The sequence below is a fragment of the Ranitomeya imitator genome, chromosome 7, assembly GCF_032444005.1.
Source record: "Ranitomeya imitator isolate aRanImi1 chromosome 7, aRanImi1.pri, whole genome shotgun sequence".
Lineage (NCBI taxonomy): Eukaryota > Metazoa > Chordata > Amphibia > Anura > Dendrobatidae > Ranitomeya > Ranitomeya imitator.
Window position 1 is genome coordinate 4,857,247 of NC_091288.1, and position 17,926 is coordinate 4,875,172.

General features: G+C 50.8%; 1 protein-coding gene across 3 annotated transcripts in view; it reads left to right on the plus strand.

Moving 5' to 3' along the window:
- The first annotated feature begins 523 nt into the window (after nt 1–523).
- SLC12A8 (solute carrier family 12 member 8) overlaps nt 524–17,926 on the plus strand; it is a 53,983-nt gene continuing 36,580 nt past the window's right edge. Inside the window, exons 1-2 of one of the 3 annotated variants that reach the window (XM_069732586.1) lie at nt 524–614; nt 17,729–17,896. In XM_069732586.1, coding sequence (XP_069588687.1) covers nt 17,801–17,896 — 96 coding nt within the window. In that variant the 5' untranslated portion in view covers nt 524–614; nt 17,729–17,800. Of the gene's footprint in view, nt 615–6,713; nt 6,832–9,683; nt 9,890–17,728; nt 17,897–17,926 lie in introns of those variants that run through there. The other 2 variants (XM_069732587.1, XM_069732588.1) reach the window with 2 other exon arrangements.

Below are 17,926 nucleotides of genomic sequence, written 5' to 3' on the forward strand. Positions count from 1 at the left end.
ATTGTACAGTGGGGGCAGTTTACTGTATTGGGGATGCATTGTACAGTGGGGGGCAGTTTACTGTATTGGGGGCTTGCATTGTACAGTGGGGGCAGTTTACTGTATTGGGGGCTTGCATTGTACAGTGGGGGCAGTTTACTGTATTGGGGGCTTGCATTGTACTGTGGGGGGCCGTTTACTGTAGTGGGGGCTTGCATTGTACAGTGGGGGCAGTTTACTGTATTGGGGGCTTGCATTGTACAGTGGGGGGCAGTTTACTGTATTGGGGGCTTGCATTGTACAGTGGGGGGCAGTTTACTGTATTGGGGGCTTGCATTGTACAGTGGGGGGCTATACAGCATAATGTGGGTAGGGGGTGCTCTGTGTCCTCAGGAGCTTTCTAGGGGGTCTACCTTGGTTGAGTGTGAGACCCCCGGCTGCTGTCGCACAGGATCGCACACCGGATTCCCTGCGATCTTCCCCCTGACGGTCCATTGCCGGCTCCTGAGCGGGTGCTGGGCGCACACAGGTGACCCGTCCGTCTCCGGGAGGAGGTGTCGGGGCGGGTCAGAGTTGGCGGTGCCCGAAGAACACGTGGCTGAGGTGACGCAGGTGATCCCGGGACCCAGGAGCCGGTGAGTGCGGGAGACCCCGGGAACTGCTGCTCCGGGATATATGTGTGCATGAGGGGAGATGCCGGTCACACCGGCTGTATACATAGGGCCACCTATAGAGGGGATATACCTGTATACAGCCCTGGGGGCCACCTATAGAGGGGATATACCCCTGTATACATAGGGCCACCTATAGAGGGGATATACCTGTATACAGCCTTGGAGGCACCTATAGAGGGGATATACCCCTGTATACATAGGGCCACCTATAGAGGGGATATACCTGTATACAGCCTTGGAGGCACCTATAGAGGGGATATACCTGTATACAGCCTTGGAGGCACCTATAGAGGGGATATACCTGTATACAGCCCTGGTGGGCACCTATAGAGGGGATATACCCCTGTATACAGCCCTGGGGGCCGCCTATAGAGGCTATATACCTGTATACAGCCCTGGGGGGGCACCTATAGAGGGGGTATACCTGTATGCAGCCTTGGAGGCACCTATAGAGGGGATATACCTGTATACAGCCCTGGGGGCCACCTATAGAGGGGATATACCCCTGTATACATAGGGCCACCTATAGAGGGGATATACCTGTATACAGCCTTGGAGGCACCTATAGAGGGGATATACCCCTGTATACATAGGGCCACCTATAGAGGGGATATACCTGTATACAGCCTTGGAGGCACCTATAGAGGGGATATACCTGTATACAGCCTTGGAGGCACCTATAGAGGGGATATACCTGTATACAGCCCTGGTGGGCACCTATAGAGGGGATATACCCCTGTATACAGCCCTGGGGGCCGCCTATAGAGGCTATATACCTGTATACAGCCCTGGGGGGGCACCTATAGAGGGGATATACCTGTATGCAGCCTTGGAGGCACCTATAGAGGGGATATACCTGTATACAGCCCTGGGGGCACCTATAGAGGGGATATACCTGTATACAGCCCTGGGGGCCACCTATAGAGGGGATATACCCCTGTATACAGCCCTGGGGGCCGCCTATAGAGGCTATATACCTGTATACAGCCCTGGGGGCCACCTATGGAGAATATATACCCCTGTATACAGCCCTGGGGGCACCTATAGAGGGGATATACCTGTATACAGCCCTGGGGGCCACCTATAGAGAATATATACACCCGTGTATACAGCCCTGGGGGCCACCTATAGAGGCTATATACCTGTATACATCCATGGGGGCCACCTATAGAGAATATATACACCCGTGTATACGGCCCTGGGGGCCACCTATAGAGGCTATATACCTGTATACATCCATGGGGGCCACCTATAGAGGGGATATACCTGTATACAGCCCTGGGGGCCACCTATAGAGAATATATACACCCGTGTATACAGCCCTGGGGGCCACCTATAGAGGCTATATACCTGTATACATCCATGGGGGCCACCTATAGAGAATATATACACCCGTGTATACAGCCCTGGGGGCCACCTATAGAGGGGATATACCTGTATACAGCCCTGGGGGCCACCTATAGAGAATATATACACCCGTGTATACAGCCCTGGGGGCCACCTATAGAGGGGATATACCTGTATACATCCATGGGGGCCACCTATCTATATATATAATTGCCTAAGGGTTTTTCCGTCTGTCTGTCTGTCCTGGAAATCCCGGCTCTCTGATTGGTCGAGGCCGCCAGGCCTCGACCAATCAGAGACCGGCACAGCATCGACGTAGAAATCCCGCGTCTCTGATAGGTCGAGGCCGCCAGGCCTCGACCAATCAGCAACGGGCACAGCGACGATGATGTCATAAAGGACGTAGACATCTCACGTTTCTGATTCAGCGACGGGCACAGTATCGACGTAGATGTCATAATGGTTGCCATGGCGACGATGATGTCATAAAGGTTGCCTCGACCAATCAGCGACGGGCACAGTCTGCCGCGAATTCTGGAATCATCATTGTCCATATACTATGGGGACATGCATATTCTAGAATACCCGATGCGTTAGAATCGGGCCACAATCTAGTAGAGAATATATACACCCGTGTATACAGCCCTGGGGGCCACCTATAGAGAATATATACCCCTGTATACAGCCCTGGGGGCCACCTATAGAGGCTATATACCCCTGTATACAGCACTGGGGGCCACCTATAGAGAATATATACCCCTGAATACAGCCCTGGGGGCCACCTATAGAGGCTATATGCTCTGTATACAGCACTGGGGGCCACCTATAGAGGGGATATACATGTATACAGCCCTGGGGCCACCTATAGAGGCTATATACCTGTATATATCCATGGGGGCCGCCTATAGAGGCTATATACTCTATACATCCATGGGGGCCGCCTATAGAGGCTATATACCCCTGTATACATCCATGGGTGCCACCTATAGAGAATATATACCCCTGTATACAGCACTGGGGGCCACCTATAGAGGCCATATACTCTGTATACAGCCCTGGGGGCCACCTATAGAGAATATATACCCCTGTATAAAGCCCTGGGGGCCACCTATAGAGGCTGTATACTCCTGTATACAGGCCTGGGGGCCACCTATATAGGCTATATACCCCTGTATACAGCAATGGGGGCACTTATAGAGGCTATAAACCCTGTATACAGCACTGGGGGCAATGTATAGACGCTGTATACAGCAGTGGGGGCCACCTATATAGGCTATATACCCCTGTATACAGCAATGGGGGCACTTATAGAGGCTATATACCCTGTATACAATCAAATAGCATGCAGCGCCATAGCATGCAAACATGAAATATGAGAACTAAATTGCATTACTGCACTAGAAATATGAAAAATATGAACAATTCATGTGTCCCTGGCAGCCACCATAAGGTGTTCTTGTTCTAGCTTTGTATCCCCGCTGTGTGGTGTTATCATGGCGGTCACGGATGACACAGTTCTGGCATTAGGGCTCTCACATGAGCGTATAACACGGCTATCTGACAGCACCCAGACCCATGTTATATTATGGGACATTGCCGACCAGAACTTTTTTGTCTAGTGCCAGTTTGGCATGAGAAAACAGTGGAGCAGCAAGGAAATGGCACAGATCCCACCGCTGTCACCAATATGTCAGAACCAGCCCGGCTGCAGGGAGCGGTTTACAGAACAAGATGAATAGAGCGATTACATTTTATATATCACCTGGAAAGATAGGCAGGGTTTACAAAAATATACAAAGATGTTACAAAAAGGACAAAACATACTGTACGAAACGAAATACTGAACCTGATGTGGCAGGGTGGGCTCTGGCGTCTATGAAGTATAGCGCTTTGTTTTTGGGGGTAACGGTACAGAACCACAGTGCACGGTGTCTCCCAGGACTGACACTGCTCATAGTTTGCTGACTTGCCTCCCCTCCGATGACCCATAACAAGGCTGGTCATGGGATGTGGCTGGGTCCTTAACTGTCACATTATCTGTGCCCCTGGAGGTCTCCAGCGGAGGGATTAATGCCATTTTATCTTTCTATGGATATTGTCATCCATCGGACCGATATTGATTTTCCGTGATCGCTCAGTAATGTCAGACGAAGTGTTGCGTTCTCCACGTGCCTCTCACATGTCGTATCTGTGCCATTCATGAAGCCTCAATATTCGCACTGGAGCCGGACTCCAAATTCTTCTGTCTGCCGTGCCTGCTCTGCGGTCCATCAGATAACCAGCTTTAATTACCTGTACGTAGCAGGGGGCCGAGAATAAGGGTCATGTGCTGTCATAGGCTGCTGGCCTTGCTTCATTGTTCGCTTTTACATTTTGGCCAACATAGGACAACTACACGTACCTGTGTGCCCAGCGCCCTGCACAAGCTCCATCCATGTTTAATACTGCACAGCTGTGCGCCATTACAGGGAGGTCTGTGAGTGGTTGGTCAGTATTGTGCACCTGTGCTGCCAGCACCGTTATCATGGGGGTCTGCTGCCCCCTGCTGGTTCCTTGGTGGTCAGGTTCTTATCTTTTCCTGTGATGTTTTCTTTATAGATTTTGCAATTAGATCAATGGCAAAAACAATTGCAGCGAGTGCATCCATCATTCGGACCATGCGCACACATACAAGTCTACGGGTGCGTGTGAAACATCGGACTGCACTCGATGTCGTCCGAGTGCAGTCTGATTGCTGCGATAGAGACAGTACAGGAGATGGAGGAATTAAAGGGCCTCTGTCAGCACAGAATGACTTCAAGCCAAGGGCCGGAGCTCGGGGCTTCACCACGGCCAGTCATTGACACGCTCCTCGCCTGCTTGGTTTCCCTCGATCTCCGCCCTTGTCTGGCTCTATGAATCCATAGCTGTCAATCAGAATAGAGGGGCAGGGCTTGGTTTGAACAGTCATCAAATGCGCACAGCCCCTTAAGGTCGTCTATTCCGCACATATGTGAGAGAATCGCATTACACGACATTGGCAGAATCAGCCCGATTGTCTCACACAAGAGAATCGACGACCCCGGCCTGAGGATGGAGACGTCCGTGTGACCCCGGCCTGAGGATGGAGACGTCCGTGTGACCCCGGCCTGAGGATGGAGACGTCCGTGTGACCTCGGCCTGAGGATGGAGACGTCTGTGTGACCTCGGCCTGAGGATGGAGACGTCTGTGTGACCTCGGCCTGAGGATGGAGACGTCTGTGTGACCCCGGCCTGAGGATGGAGACGTCCGCGTGACCCCGGCCTGAGGATGGAGACGTCCGTGTGACCCCGGCCTGAGGGTGGAGACGTCCGTGTGACCCCGGCCTGAGGATGGAGACGTCCGTGTGACCTCGGCCTGAGGGTGGAGACGTCCGTGTGACCCCGGCCTGAGGGTGGAGACGTCCGTGTGACCCCGGCCTGAGGGTGGAGACGTCCGTGTGACCTCGGCCTGAGGATGGAGACGTCCGTGTGACCCCGGCCTGAGGATGGAGACGTCCGTGTGACCTCGGCCTGAGGGTGGAGACGTCCGTGTGACCCCGGCCTGAGGGTGGAGACGTCCGTGTGACCCCGGCCTGAGGGTGGAGACGTCCGTGTGACCTCGGCCTGAGGATGGAGACGTCCGTGTGACCCCGGCCTGAGGATGGAGACGTCTGTGTGACCTCGGCCTGAGGGTGGAGACGTCCGTGTGACCCCGGCCTGAGGGTGGAGACGTCCGTGTGACCCCGGCCTGAGGGTGGAGACGTCCGCGTGACCCCGGCCTGAGGGTGGAGACGTCCGCGTGACCCCGGCCTGAGGGTGGAGACGTCCGCGTGACCCGGCCTGAGGGTGGAGACGTCCGCGTGACCTCGGCCTGAGGGTGGAGACGTCCGCGTGACCCCGGCCTGAGGGTGGAGACGTCCGCGTGACCCCGGCCTGAGGGTGGAGACGTCCGCGTGACCCCGGCCTGAGGGTGGAGACGTCCGCGTGACCCCGGCCTGAGGGTGGAGACGTCCGCGTGACCCCGGCCTGAGGGTGGAGACGTCCGCGTGACCCCGGCCTGAGGGTGGAGACGTCCGCGTGACCCCGGCCTGAGGGTGGAGACGATGGGGAGACGTCTGAGCAGATGGACATGTGAGGCTCAGTCGCACGGCCTGATGACAGCGGATGTTCTTGCTGCGGGTTTGTCTGTTGCATTTTCCAGTGCAGTGAGAAACCTGCACAAGCTGCGTAATAAATGCGCGGCGCAGCGTGTCCGGAGCTTGAGATCCACAACATGGCGATTTCTGCCCCTGATACAGGTGCCAGCTTTGCCCTTTGCCGGTTCCCCACTTCAGTAAATCCTGCTGCAGTGGGCCACAGTGAAGATGCCACGTGGGAGCCTAACCTGAGTGTCCGGAGGGCAACCGACATGTACGACTCTGGAAGACAGGGCAGAGATCTGATGCGCTTACAGCATAGGGATGATCTGCCCTGATACATTGTAACAAACCCTCAGCTGTGAGACGTATTAGAGCTGCATAGAAATGATATTTTTTTCCCATTCACTGACATGAAGCAGAGTCGGTGCTGCCGTGTGCATGGTGCATTGTACACGGGTGAGGCTAGAGGTGGGCTCTCGGGGTCCGGCCTGGTCTTTGTAGTGGGCTGAGCGCTCCCGGATATAAGGAGGACGTGGAGCCGGAGTGGCGTCGTTTGCTGATGTTAACCCCTTCCCTGCTGCAGTGTGACCTCGCCAGGTGCTCCTGACCCCGGCGTCTGCACTCAGGTGACAGCTGTTCTCGCAGGGAGGCAGCCGCGGCTGACATACGTGTTACACCAGAGGCTCGCACAGGTAAATCCCAGCAGCACAAGGGCCCCGTACACGTAAGGGCCCCACAGGTAACATTACTGACGAGCAGGGAGGGGTTAATTTAAAGCTGCAGTAAACGGCCAGGATTATGTATCGGAGCGCTGTGTCTGACGATCATTGATGTTTTCTGCTTCATAGATTTATGGTAACTTTTACCCAAGTGACGCAGCCGCCATAACCAGGGAGAGCAAGACTGGCGCTCTGCGCGGCTCCGCCGTCTGTGCCGCCTCTAGTAACGGAATTACTCTGCTCCCCCAGAGTCCTCACAGCCGCCATCTCACAGTACGAGCGGTGAGCGGAGCGCCATCTCACAGTACGAGCGGTGAGCGGAGCGCCATCTCACAGTACGAGCGGTGAGCGGAGCGCCATCTCACAGTACGAGCGGTGAGCGGAGCGCCATCTCACTGTACGAGCAGGGAGCGGAGCGCCATCTCACAGTACGAGCGGTGAGCGGAGCGCCATCTCACAGTACGAGCGGTGAGCGGAGCGCCATCTCACTGTATGAGCAGGGAGCGGAGCGCCATCTCACAGTACGATCGGTGAGCGGAGCGCCATCTCACTGTACGAGCAGGGAGCGGAGCGCCATCTCACAGTACGAGCGATGAGCGGAGCGCTATCTCACGGTATGAGCGGTGAGCGGAGCGCCATCTCACTGTACGAGCAGGGAGCGGAGCGCCATCTCACTGTACGAGCAGGGAGCGGAGCGCCATCTCACTGTACGAGCGGTGAGTGAAGCGCCATCTCACTGTACGAGCGGTGAGCGGAACGCCATCTCACAGTACGAGCGGGGAGGAGACCACCATCTCACAGTACGAGCGGGGAGCGGAGCGCCATCTCACTGTACGAGCGGGGAGCGGACCACCATCTCACTGTACGAGCGGGGAGCGGAGCGCCATCTCACAGTACGAGCGGTGAGCGGAGCGCCATCTCACAGTACGAGCGGGGAGCAGACCACCATCTCACAGTACGAGCGGTGAGCGGAGCGCCATCTCACTGTACGAGCGGGGAGCAGACCACCATCTCACTGTACGAGCGGGGAGCGGAGCGCCATCTCACTGTACGAGCGGGGAGCTGAGCGCCATCTCACTGTACGAGCGGGGAGTGGAGCGCCATCTCACGGTACGAGCGGGAGTGGAGCGCCATCTCACGGTACAATCGGGGAGCGGAGCGCCATCTCACGGTACAATCGGGGAGCGGAGCGCCATATCACAGTGCGAGCGGTAAGCAGACCGCCATCTCACGGTATGAGCGGGGAGCGGAGCGCCATCTCACAGTGCGAGCGGGAGCGGACCGCCATCTCACGGTACAATCGGGGAGCGGAGCGCCATCTCACGGTATGAGCGGGGAGCGGAGCACCATCTCACAGTGCGAGCGGTGAGCAGACCGCCATCTCACGGTACAATCGGGGAGCGGATCGCCATTTCAAGTTACTTTGTCTGGTGGCCGAAGACAATCGACGATGGATCCGGCGAAAACGAATGAAACGTGAGGCCATCCATCGCAATCCATCGCTAATACAAGTTTATGAGAAAAAAACCGGATCCGGCGGCATCAGTCTCCAGATCCGTTTTTTTCAAAATCCGATGGAGTGAGACTGATGGCAAAAACCTGATGTGTGAAAGGGGCCTTAGTAACATAGTTATCCAGGCGGAAAAAAGCCACGTGTCCATCCAGCTCAGCCTATATTCCGTCACAGATCTCCGTCCTTCTACAGAACCTAATAACTGTAAGGCCTCTTTCACATTTCCGTCGGTACGGAGCCGTCGCAAACCATCGGCCCGACGGACGGTGTGCAAATAGTGCACAACATGGGCAGCGGATGCAGTTATCAGATGCATCCGCTGCCCATTATGAGTTCTGGGGAGGAGGGGGCGGAGTTCCGGCAGGGCATGCGCGGTTCCAACGGACGAAAAAACGTTACATTGAACGTTTTTTCGTCACGACGGGCCGCAAAATCACGACGCATCCGCTGCACGACGGATGCGACGTGTGGCCATACGTCGCTAATGCAAGTCTATGGAGAAAAAAACGCATCCTGCTGGCAACTTTGCAGGATGCGTTTTTTCTCCAAAGCGACGCATTGCAACGTTGGCCAAACGACGGAAGTGTGAAAGAGGCCTAAGATACAATATTGTTCTGCTCCAGGAAGACATCTAGGCCTCTCCTGAACCTCTCGACTGAGTTCGCCATCACCACCTCCTCAGGCAAGCAATTCCAGATTCTCACTGCCCTAACAGTAAAGAATCCTCTTTTATGTTGGTGGAAAAACCTTCTCTCCTCCAGACGCAAAGAATGCCCCCTTGTGACCGTCACTGTCAGGAATCCCTCTGTATGTCACCAATATGTCAAGGTTCACGGGGAGGATACCTTTATCATCCCCACCGCTCACACCAATTTGTCACGAACCGGGGTTGTTTGGTTGCCCCTGGTTCCTTCTGAAGGGGATTTATTTATATCCCACTTCCCAGTTCTGGCTTGCAACTTGCAGCTCTCTGGCGCCCTCATTACCCTCAGGTCAGTCAGGGTACTGCACCTAAGGTAATTAGTCGCCAGAAAGCCTGCCTTACTTTGTACTGGCTAATGGGCACGCTGCAGCGAGGGCGATAGAACTACTCCCACTCAGGGGGGAACAATAATTATCAATGCCGCCATCGATACAAAGCCTCCCAAACGCACAGAACAAAGCATGCTGCCACCAGCTCCGATTTCCTACGTAGAAACAGAAGTATAAAACGGAATTATAAAACTAGACCAGTATTGTATGTACAGTACAATTACAAATAAAAAGGGATTAACAGAAGAAAAAACACTTACAGTTCCTTATGTCATTTCAGCTCCTGGCAGACAGAACGTCTCTCAGCTAGCTTCCTGGTCAAAGGCTCGTGAAACCTGAGCTCTCAGGGTCTTATACCCCTTGGTCGTGACATCATTGAGGGGGCGGAGCTATGGAATGCACTCTGTTGTGAATTCTGTGGCTGAATTCACTCCTGTGGTCACAAGTGGTACTGCAGCTTCTGAGCTTCCTCCCTCAGGTGTTCTGGTGAGCTCGTTGGCTGCTTTGTTATTTAACTCCACCTGATTCTGTCTTCCTTGCTCCTTGTCAATGTTCCAGTGTTGGATCTGAGCTTCTGGATCTTTCCTGTGGCCTGCTGCTCTGCTTAGATAAGTGCTTTTTGCTTTTGTTGCTACTTTTTCTGTCCAGCTTGTCATTTCGTTTTGCTGGAAGCTCTGGGACGCAAAGGGTGTACCGCCGTGCCGTTAGTTCGGCACGGTGGGTCTTTTTGCCCCCTTTGCGTGGTTTTTTGCTTTAGGGTTTTTTGTAGACTGCAAAGTTCTCTTTGCTATCCTCGCTCTATCTAGAATATCGGGCCTCACTTTGCTGAATCTATTTCATCCCTACGTTTGTTTTTTCATCTTGCTAACAGTCATTATATGTGGGGGGCTGCCTTTTCCTTTGGGGTATTTCTCTGAGGCAAGTCAGGCTTGTTTTTCTATCTTCAGGCTAGTCAGTTCCTCAGGCTGTGCCGGGTTGCATAGGTAGTGTCAGGCGCAATCCACAGCTGCCTTTAGTTGTGTTTAGGATAGGTTCAGGTATTGCGGTCTACAGAGATTCCACGTCTCAGAGCTCGTTCTATTGTTTTTGGGTTATTGTCAGATCACTGTATGTGCTCTGATTGCTGGCACACTGTGTCACTGGATTGCCTACATAACAGTACAAGGAGCCAACCTAATGATTCTCAATAGAGGGAAAAAAGAAGTTCTGACATCATTTTTTTTTCTCAGCTCTGTGTTCAGTCTTTTTTTTTCCCCTAGACATTTGGGTGTTTCAGGACACAGGTGTGGACATGGATATTCAGGGTCTGTGCTCTTCAATGGATAATCTCGTTACACATGTACAAAGGATTCAAGATACTATTGATCAGAAATCTATGTTAGAACCAAGAATTCCTATTCCTGATTTGTTTTTTGGTGATAGAACTAAGTTTCTTAATTTCAAAAATAATTGTAAGCTATTTCTGGCCTTGAAACCTCATTCTTCTGGTAATCCTATTCAACAGGTTTTGATTATTATTTCTTTTTTGCGCGGCGACCCTCAGGACTGGGCATTTTCTCTTGCGCCAGGAGACCCTGCATTGAGTAATGTCAATGCGTTTTTCCTGGCGCTCGGATTACTTTACGATGAGCCTAATTCAGTGGATCAGGCTGAGAAAAATTTGCTGGCTTTGTGCCAGGGTCAGGATGATATAGAAGTATATTGTCAGAAATTTAGGAAGTGGTCTGTACTCTGTGGAATGAATCTGCGCTGGCAGCTTTGTTCAGAAAGGGTCTCTCTGAGGCTCTTAAGGATGTCATGGTGGGTTTTCCTATGCCTGCTGGTTTGAATGAGTCTTTGTCTTTGGCCATTCAGATCGGTCGACGCTTGCGCGAACGTAAATCTGTGCACCATTTGGCGGTATTGTCTAAGATTAAACCTGAGCCTATGCAGTGCGATAGGACTATGACCAGACCAGAGTTGAACGGCAAGAACACAGACGTCTGAATGGTCTGTGTTTCTACTGTGGTGATTCCACTCATGCTATTTCTGATTGTCCTAAGCGCACTAAGCGGTTCGATAGGTCTGCCATCATTGGTACTGTACAATCCAAATTCCTTCTGTCCGTTACCTTGATCTGCTCTTTGTCATCGTATTCTGTCATGGCGTTTGTGGATTCAGGCGCTGCTCTGAATCTGATGGATTTGGATTATGCTAAACGTTGTGGGTTTTTCTTGGAGCCTTTGCGGTGTCCTATTCCGTTGAGAGGAATTGATGCTACTCCTTTGGCCAAGAATAAACCTCAGTACTGGACCCAGCTGACCATGTGCATGGCTCCTGCACATCAGGAAGTTATTCGCTTTCTGGTGCTACATAATCTGCATGATGTGGTCGTGTTGGGGTTGCCATGGCTACAAACCCATAATCCAGTATTGGATTGGAACTCTATGTCGGTAACCAGCTGGGGTTGTCAGGGAGTACATGGTGATGTTTCATTTTTGTCTATTTCGTCATCCACTCCTTCTGAGGTCCCAGAGTTCTTGTCTGATTATCAGGATGTATTTGAAGAGCCCAAGTCCGATGCCCTACCTCCGCATAGGGATTGTGATTGTGCTATCAATTTGATTCCTGGTAGTAAATTCCCTAAAGGTCGATTATTTAATTTATCCGTGCCTGAACACGCCGCTATGCGCAGTTATGTGAAGGAATCCCTGGAGAAGGGACATATTCGCCCATCGTCATCACCACTGGGAGCAGGGTTCTTTTTTGTAGCCAAGAAGGATGGTTCGCTGAGACCGTGTATTGATTACCGCCTTCTTAATAAGATCACTGTGAAATTTCAGTATCCCTTGCCATTGTTATCTGACTTGTTTGCTCGGATTAAGGGGGCTAGTTGGTTTACTAAGATTGATCTTCGTGGTGCGTATAATCTGGTGAGAATCAGGCAAGGAGATGAATGGAAAACGGCATTTAATACGCCCGAGGGTCATTTTGAGTATCTAGTGATGCCGTTCGGACTTGCCAATGCTCCATCTGTGTTTCAGTCTTTTATGCATGACATCTTCCGTGAGTATCTGGATAAATTCCTGATTGTTTACTTGGATGACATTTTGATCTTCTCAGATGATTGGGAGTCTCATGTGAAGCAGGTCAGAATGGTTTTCCAGGTCCTGCGTGCTAATTCTTTGTTTGTGAAGGGATCAAAGTGTCTCTTCGGTGTGCAGAAAGTTTCATTTTTGGGGTTCATCTTTTCCCCTTCTACTATCGAGATGGATCCGGTTAAGGTCCAAGCCATCCAGGATTGGACTCAGCCGACATCTCTGAAAAGTCTGCAAAAATTCCTGGGCTTTGCTAATTTTTATCGTCGCTTCATCTGTAATTTTTCTAGCATTGCCAAACCATTGACCGATTTGACCAAGAAGGGTGCTGATTTGGTTAATTGGTCTTCTGCTGCTGTGGAAGCTTTTCAGGAGTTGAAGCATCGTTTTTGTTCTGCCCCTGTGTTGTGTCAACCAGATGTTTCTCTTCCGTTCCAGGTCGAGGTTGATGCTTCTGAGATTGGAGCAGGGGCTGTTTTGTCGCAGAGAGGTTCTGATTGCTCGGTGATGAAACCATGTGCTTTCTTTTCCAGGAAGTTTTCGGCTGCTGAGCGTAATTATGATGTGAGCAACCGAGAGTTGCTGGCCATGAAGTGGGCATTCGAGGAATGGCGTCATTGGCTTGAAGGAGCTAAGCATCGCGTGGTGGTATTGACTGATCATAAGAACCTTACTTATCTCGAGTCTGCCAAGCGCTTGAATCCTAGACAGGCCCGTTGGTCGTTATTTTTTGCCCGCTTCGATTTTGTGATTTCGTACCTTCCGGGCTCTAAAAATGTGAAGGCGGATGCTCTGTCTAGGAGTTTTGTGCCCGACTCTCTGGGTTCATCTGAGCCGGCGAGTATCCTCAAGGAAGGAGTCATTGTGTCTGCCATCTCCCCTGATTTGCGGCGAGTGTTGCAAAAATTTCAGGCGAATAAACCTGATCGTTGTCCGGCGGAGAAACTGTTCGTCCCTGATAGGTGGACTAGTAAAGTTATCTCTGAACTTCATTGTTCGGTGTTGGCTGGTCATCCTGGAATCTTTGGTACCAGAGAGTTAGTGGCTAGATCCTTCTGGTGGCCATCTCTGTCACGGGATGTACGTACTTTTGTGCAGTCCTGTGGGATTTGTGCTAGGGCTAAGCCCTGCTGTTCACGTGCCAGTGGGTTGCTTTTGCCCTTGCCGGTCCCAAAGAGGCCTTGGACACATATTTCAATGGATTTCATTTCTGACCTTCCCGTTTCTCAAAAGATGTCAGTCATTTGGGTGGTCTGTGATCGCTTTTCTAAAATGGTCCATCTGGTGCCCTTGGTTAAATTGCCTTCCTCCTCTGATTTGGTGCCTTTGTTCTTCCAGCATGTGGTTTGTTTGCATGGCATTCCTGAGAATATTGTTTCTGACAGAGGTTCCCAGTTTGTTTCAAGGTTTTGGCGAGCCTTTTGTGGTAGGATGGGCATTGACCTATCTTTTTCCTCGGCTTTCCATCCTCAGGCTAATGGCCAGACCGAACGAACCAATCAGACCTTGGAAACATATCTGAGATGTTTTGTTTCTGCAGACCAGGATGATTGGGTGTCCTTTTTGCCGTTGGCTGAGTTCGCCCTTAATAATCGGGCCAGCTCGGCTACCTTGGTCTCTCCATTTTTCTGCAATTCTGGGTTCCATCCTCGTTTCTCTTCAGGACAGGTTGAGTCTTCGGACTGTCCTGGTGTGGATTCTGTGGTGGACAGGTTGCAGCAGATCTGGACTCAGGTAGTGGACAATTTTTTATTTTTTTTTTTCAATGTGAAAATTGCAGATTTTATTTATAGATAGTGATTATAAAAATAAAAAAAAACATCAGAAATATAAAATATACATATATAAGATAATTGTGATGCAAATGATTGTGGATCTGATTGATCATTTAATGCTTTGAATAACTCTATAGTATAAAATTAAAAAGGATGGATAATGAGAATGGTGAATTATTTTTGGACTATTTAGACCACAACGCTGGACACCTTCCCGCATGATAGAAACCGAACGTGCCGCTCAATGCAAACACATTTAGTTAATGAAGGACGAGCAGGCAGGATCACATTATCTAGGCAGCAGATACATCAGTCAAGTAATCCATTCTTGTTCCCGTCCTCTTATTGATCATGTAGAAGACATTTGTACTGTACACTTTCCCACTTAACAAGCGGCACATCTTTAACTCTTCTTTTGTTGCTGCCATTTTATTGATCAGGATTTGGTAACCTGATTTTGCCAGACCAGCAGGCCTATTCCTGCTCTATGATAAGTATGGTGCATTCTGCATAATTGTTAGGTGAGGTTCTTACATGCTTCATTTGAGTGGACAATTTGACCTTGTCCCAGGAGAAGGCTCAACTTTTCGCTAATCGCAGACGCCGTGTGGGTCCCCGACTTCGTGATGGGGATCTGGTTTGGTTATCTTCTCGTCATATTCCTATGAAGGTTTCCTCTCCTAAATTTAAACCTCGTTTTATTGGTCCGTATAGGATTTCTGAGATTCTCAATCCTGTGTCTTTTCGTCTGACCCTCCCAGACTCCTTTTCCATACATAATGTATTCCATAGGTCGTTGTTGCGGAGATACGTGGCACCTATGGTTCCATCTGTTGAGCCTCCTGCCCCGGTTTTGGTGGAGGGGGAGTTGGAGTATATTGTGGAGAAAATTTTGGATTCTCGTGTTTCTAGACGGAAACTCCAGTATCTGGTTAAATGGAAGGGTTATGCTCAGGAAGATAATTCCTGGGTTTTTGCCTCTGATGTCCATGCTCCAGATCTTGTTCGTGCCTTTCATGTGGCTCATCCTGGTCGGCCTGGGGGCTCTGGTGAGGGTTCGGTGACCCCTCCTCAAGGGGGGGGTACTGTTGTGAATTCTGTGGCTGAATTCACTCCTGTGGTCACAAGTGGTACTGCAGCTTCTGAGCTTCCTCCCTCAGGTGTTCTGGTGAGCTCGTTGGCTGCTTTGTTATTTAACTCCACCTGATTCTGTCTTCCTTGCTCCTTGTCTATGTTCCAGTGTTGGATCTGAGCTTCTGGATCTTTCCTGTGGCCTGCTGCTCTGCTTAGATAAGTGCTTTTTGCTTTTGTTGCTACTTTTTCTGTCCAGCTTGTCATTTCGTTTTGCTGGAAGCTCTGGGACGCAAAGGGTGTACCGCCGTGCCGTTAGTTCGGCACGGTGGGTCTTTTTGCCCCCTTTGCGTGGTTTTTTGCTTTAGGGTTTTTTGTAGACTGCAAAGTTCTCTTTGCTATCCTCGCTCTATCTAGAATATCGGGCCTCACTTTGCTGAATCTATTTCATCCCTACGTTTGTCTTTTCATCTTGCTAACAGTCATTATATGTGGGGGGCTGCCTTTTCCTTTGGGGTATTTCTCTGAGGCAAGTCAGGCTTGTTTTTCTATCTTCAGGCTAGTCAGCTCCTCAGGCTGTGCCGAGTTGCATAGGTAGTGTCAGGCGCAATCCACAGCTGCCTTTAGTTGTGTTTAGGTTAGGTTCAGGTATTGCGGTCTACAGAGATTCCACGTCTCAGAGCTCGTTCTATTGTTTTTGGGTTATTGTCAGATCACTGTATGTGCTCTGATTGCTGGCACACTGTGTCACTGGATTGCCTACATAACAGCACTCCTACTTTCTCAGAGGGACTCAGAGTTATGGAACATTCATATCTCCCGTAGCTCCAGGATGCCACCTCGTATAACGATCACAGAACTACCCTTCTTCCAGGCATGAGCTGGGCATTAATTTGAGCCCAAACACGACATGGTTATGAGCCCGTTAAGCAGCAATCCGTTTCCGCTAGGCGCTGCACTTAGAAAACGCACTGTGGGATGGCCCGGCCGATGCACATGCCAAATATATAACTTTCATATCTCTGTCACTAATTGGGGTCGAGCTATGCCTTACTATTAAGGTTGTACATGAGAGCACATGGCTTTCATACAAAAGATTTCTGCACACGCCTGCATTCGAGAGGGAGGGGGGACAGAGTCCCACACTGGAGTTTCAAGTTACAGCTGTATTCAGGGGGAGGGAGTTGCCTGCCGGCCAAGACAGAGACGAAAAGCTTCCTAGGCAGTGTGTTTGGAACCATGGTACCTTCTGAAAAAAATCCCTCAGACCATGGTATTCTTACATTATCATGACTGTCACCTTCCTTGGTATAAACAGATCCTCGGAGAGATATTTGTATTGTCCCCTTATATGCTTATACATGGTTATTAGGCAGACAAGGAAAATGGTGTGCACTCAGGTCAGGGACAAGGAGGTGCTGGTAAACTGACCGTGAGGTCAAGTCAATCATTCAAAAAAGATTACCGCACACTCAAGACTGGTAAGATGCAAAAGGTGTATGCCAGTTTTATTGAAGAAAACAAAACAAAAAAGAAGTGGTTGCCACATTCACATTCATTTGAAATAGACAAAAACCCGACGTTTCGAATCTCCCGGGTCTTACTCATGGGGTTACTCAAGTCCTTTAACATAGATGCATAATAGTGGCAGTGGTAGGGGGTGTACGACCGATCTCTTGTTAAGGCACAACCTTATAATAAAGCCAGTCCGGGCAGAAGTGTCCCGGGAGCACAGAATCTGGGTGGTGAGGGCCGTTAGACACCTAGTGGGTCTGAAAACGGTCCCTGGGAGGATTAGCGGCGCATCCCGCGCCTTGCTGCGATGTCCTGGGGGGAGACCCGGAAAGTGCCATGAGTAAGAGCCGGGAGGGTCGAAACGTCGGGTTTTTGTCTATTTCAAATGAATATGAATGTGGCAACCACTTCTTTTTTGTTTTGTTTTCTTCAATAAAATTGGCATACACCTTTTGCATCTTACCAGTCTTGAGTGTGCGGTATACATGGTTATTAGATCGCCCCTCAGTCGTCTTTTTTCCAGACTGAATAACCCTAATGTTGCTCATCTCTCTGGGTATTGTAGTCCCCCGTCACATGTATTAGTGTTGTTGCGCTCCTTTGTGCTCGCCCCATTATATCCTGAGCACCGGATATCTATATGTTGGCAGTTGTGGAATCCACGTTCTACAAAGATTAAGCCACAATTGTGCGCTGAGCTGAGACAGGAGAGGGGTCCGTGGACGCGGCCTGCAGACCTCCAGCCTCATGTATCCACTGCCGGGTGACCCTGATTTACGCCTCTTGTAAGGCCCCAAAACTGAAGGTCTCCTGGTTGCCCTTGGAAACGGTCATCTCCTTGACTCCGCCTGCTGCCGGTCATGTGACTTTCTTTTGCGTTTGTGCAGGTGCCAGGATGCAGAGGAGGGGCGTGTGTCGCGGCCGCACCCGTCGGGTGACTCGTCACAGGTGACCTCCTTATGGCGACTTCTCTTGGTGCCGCAGACATGAGCGGAGACATCCGCCACACCGCAGACAACCGCAACATCACCGACCTGTTCCATGAGGACGCCCAGGTGGGTGATGGTCCGGAGAACTACAGCTCT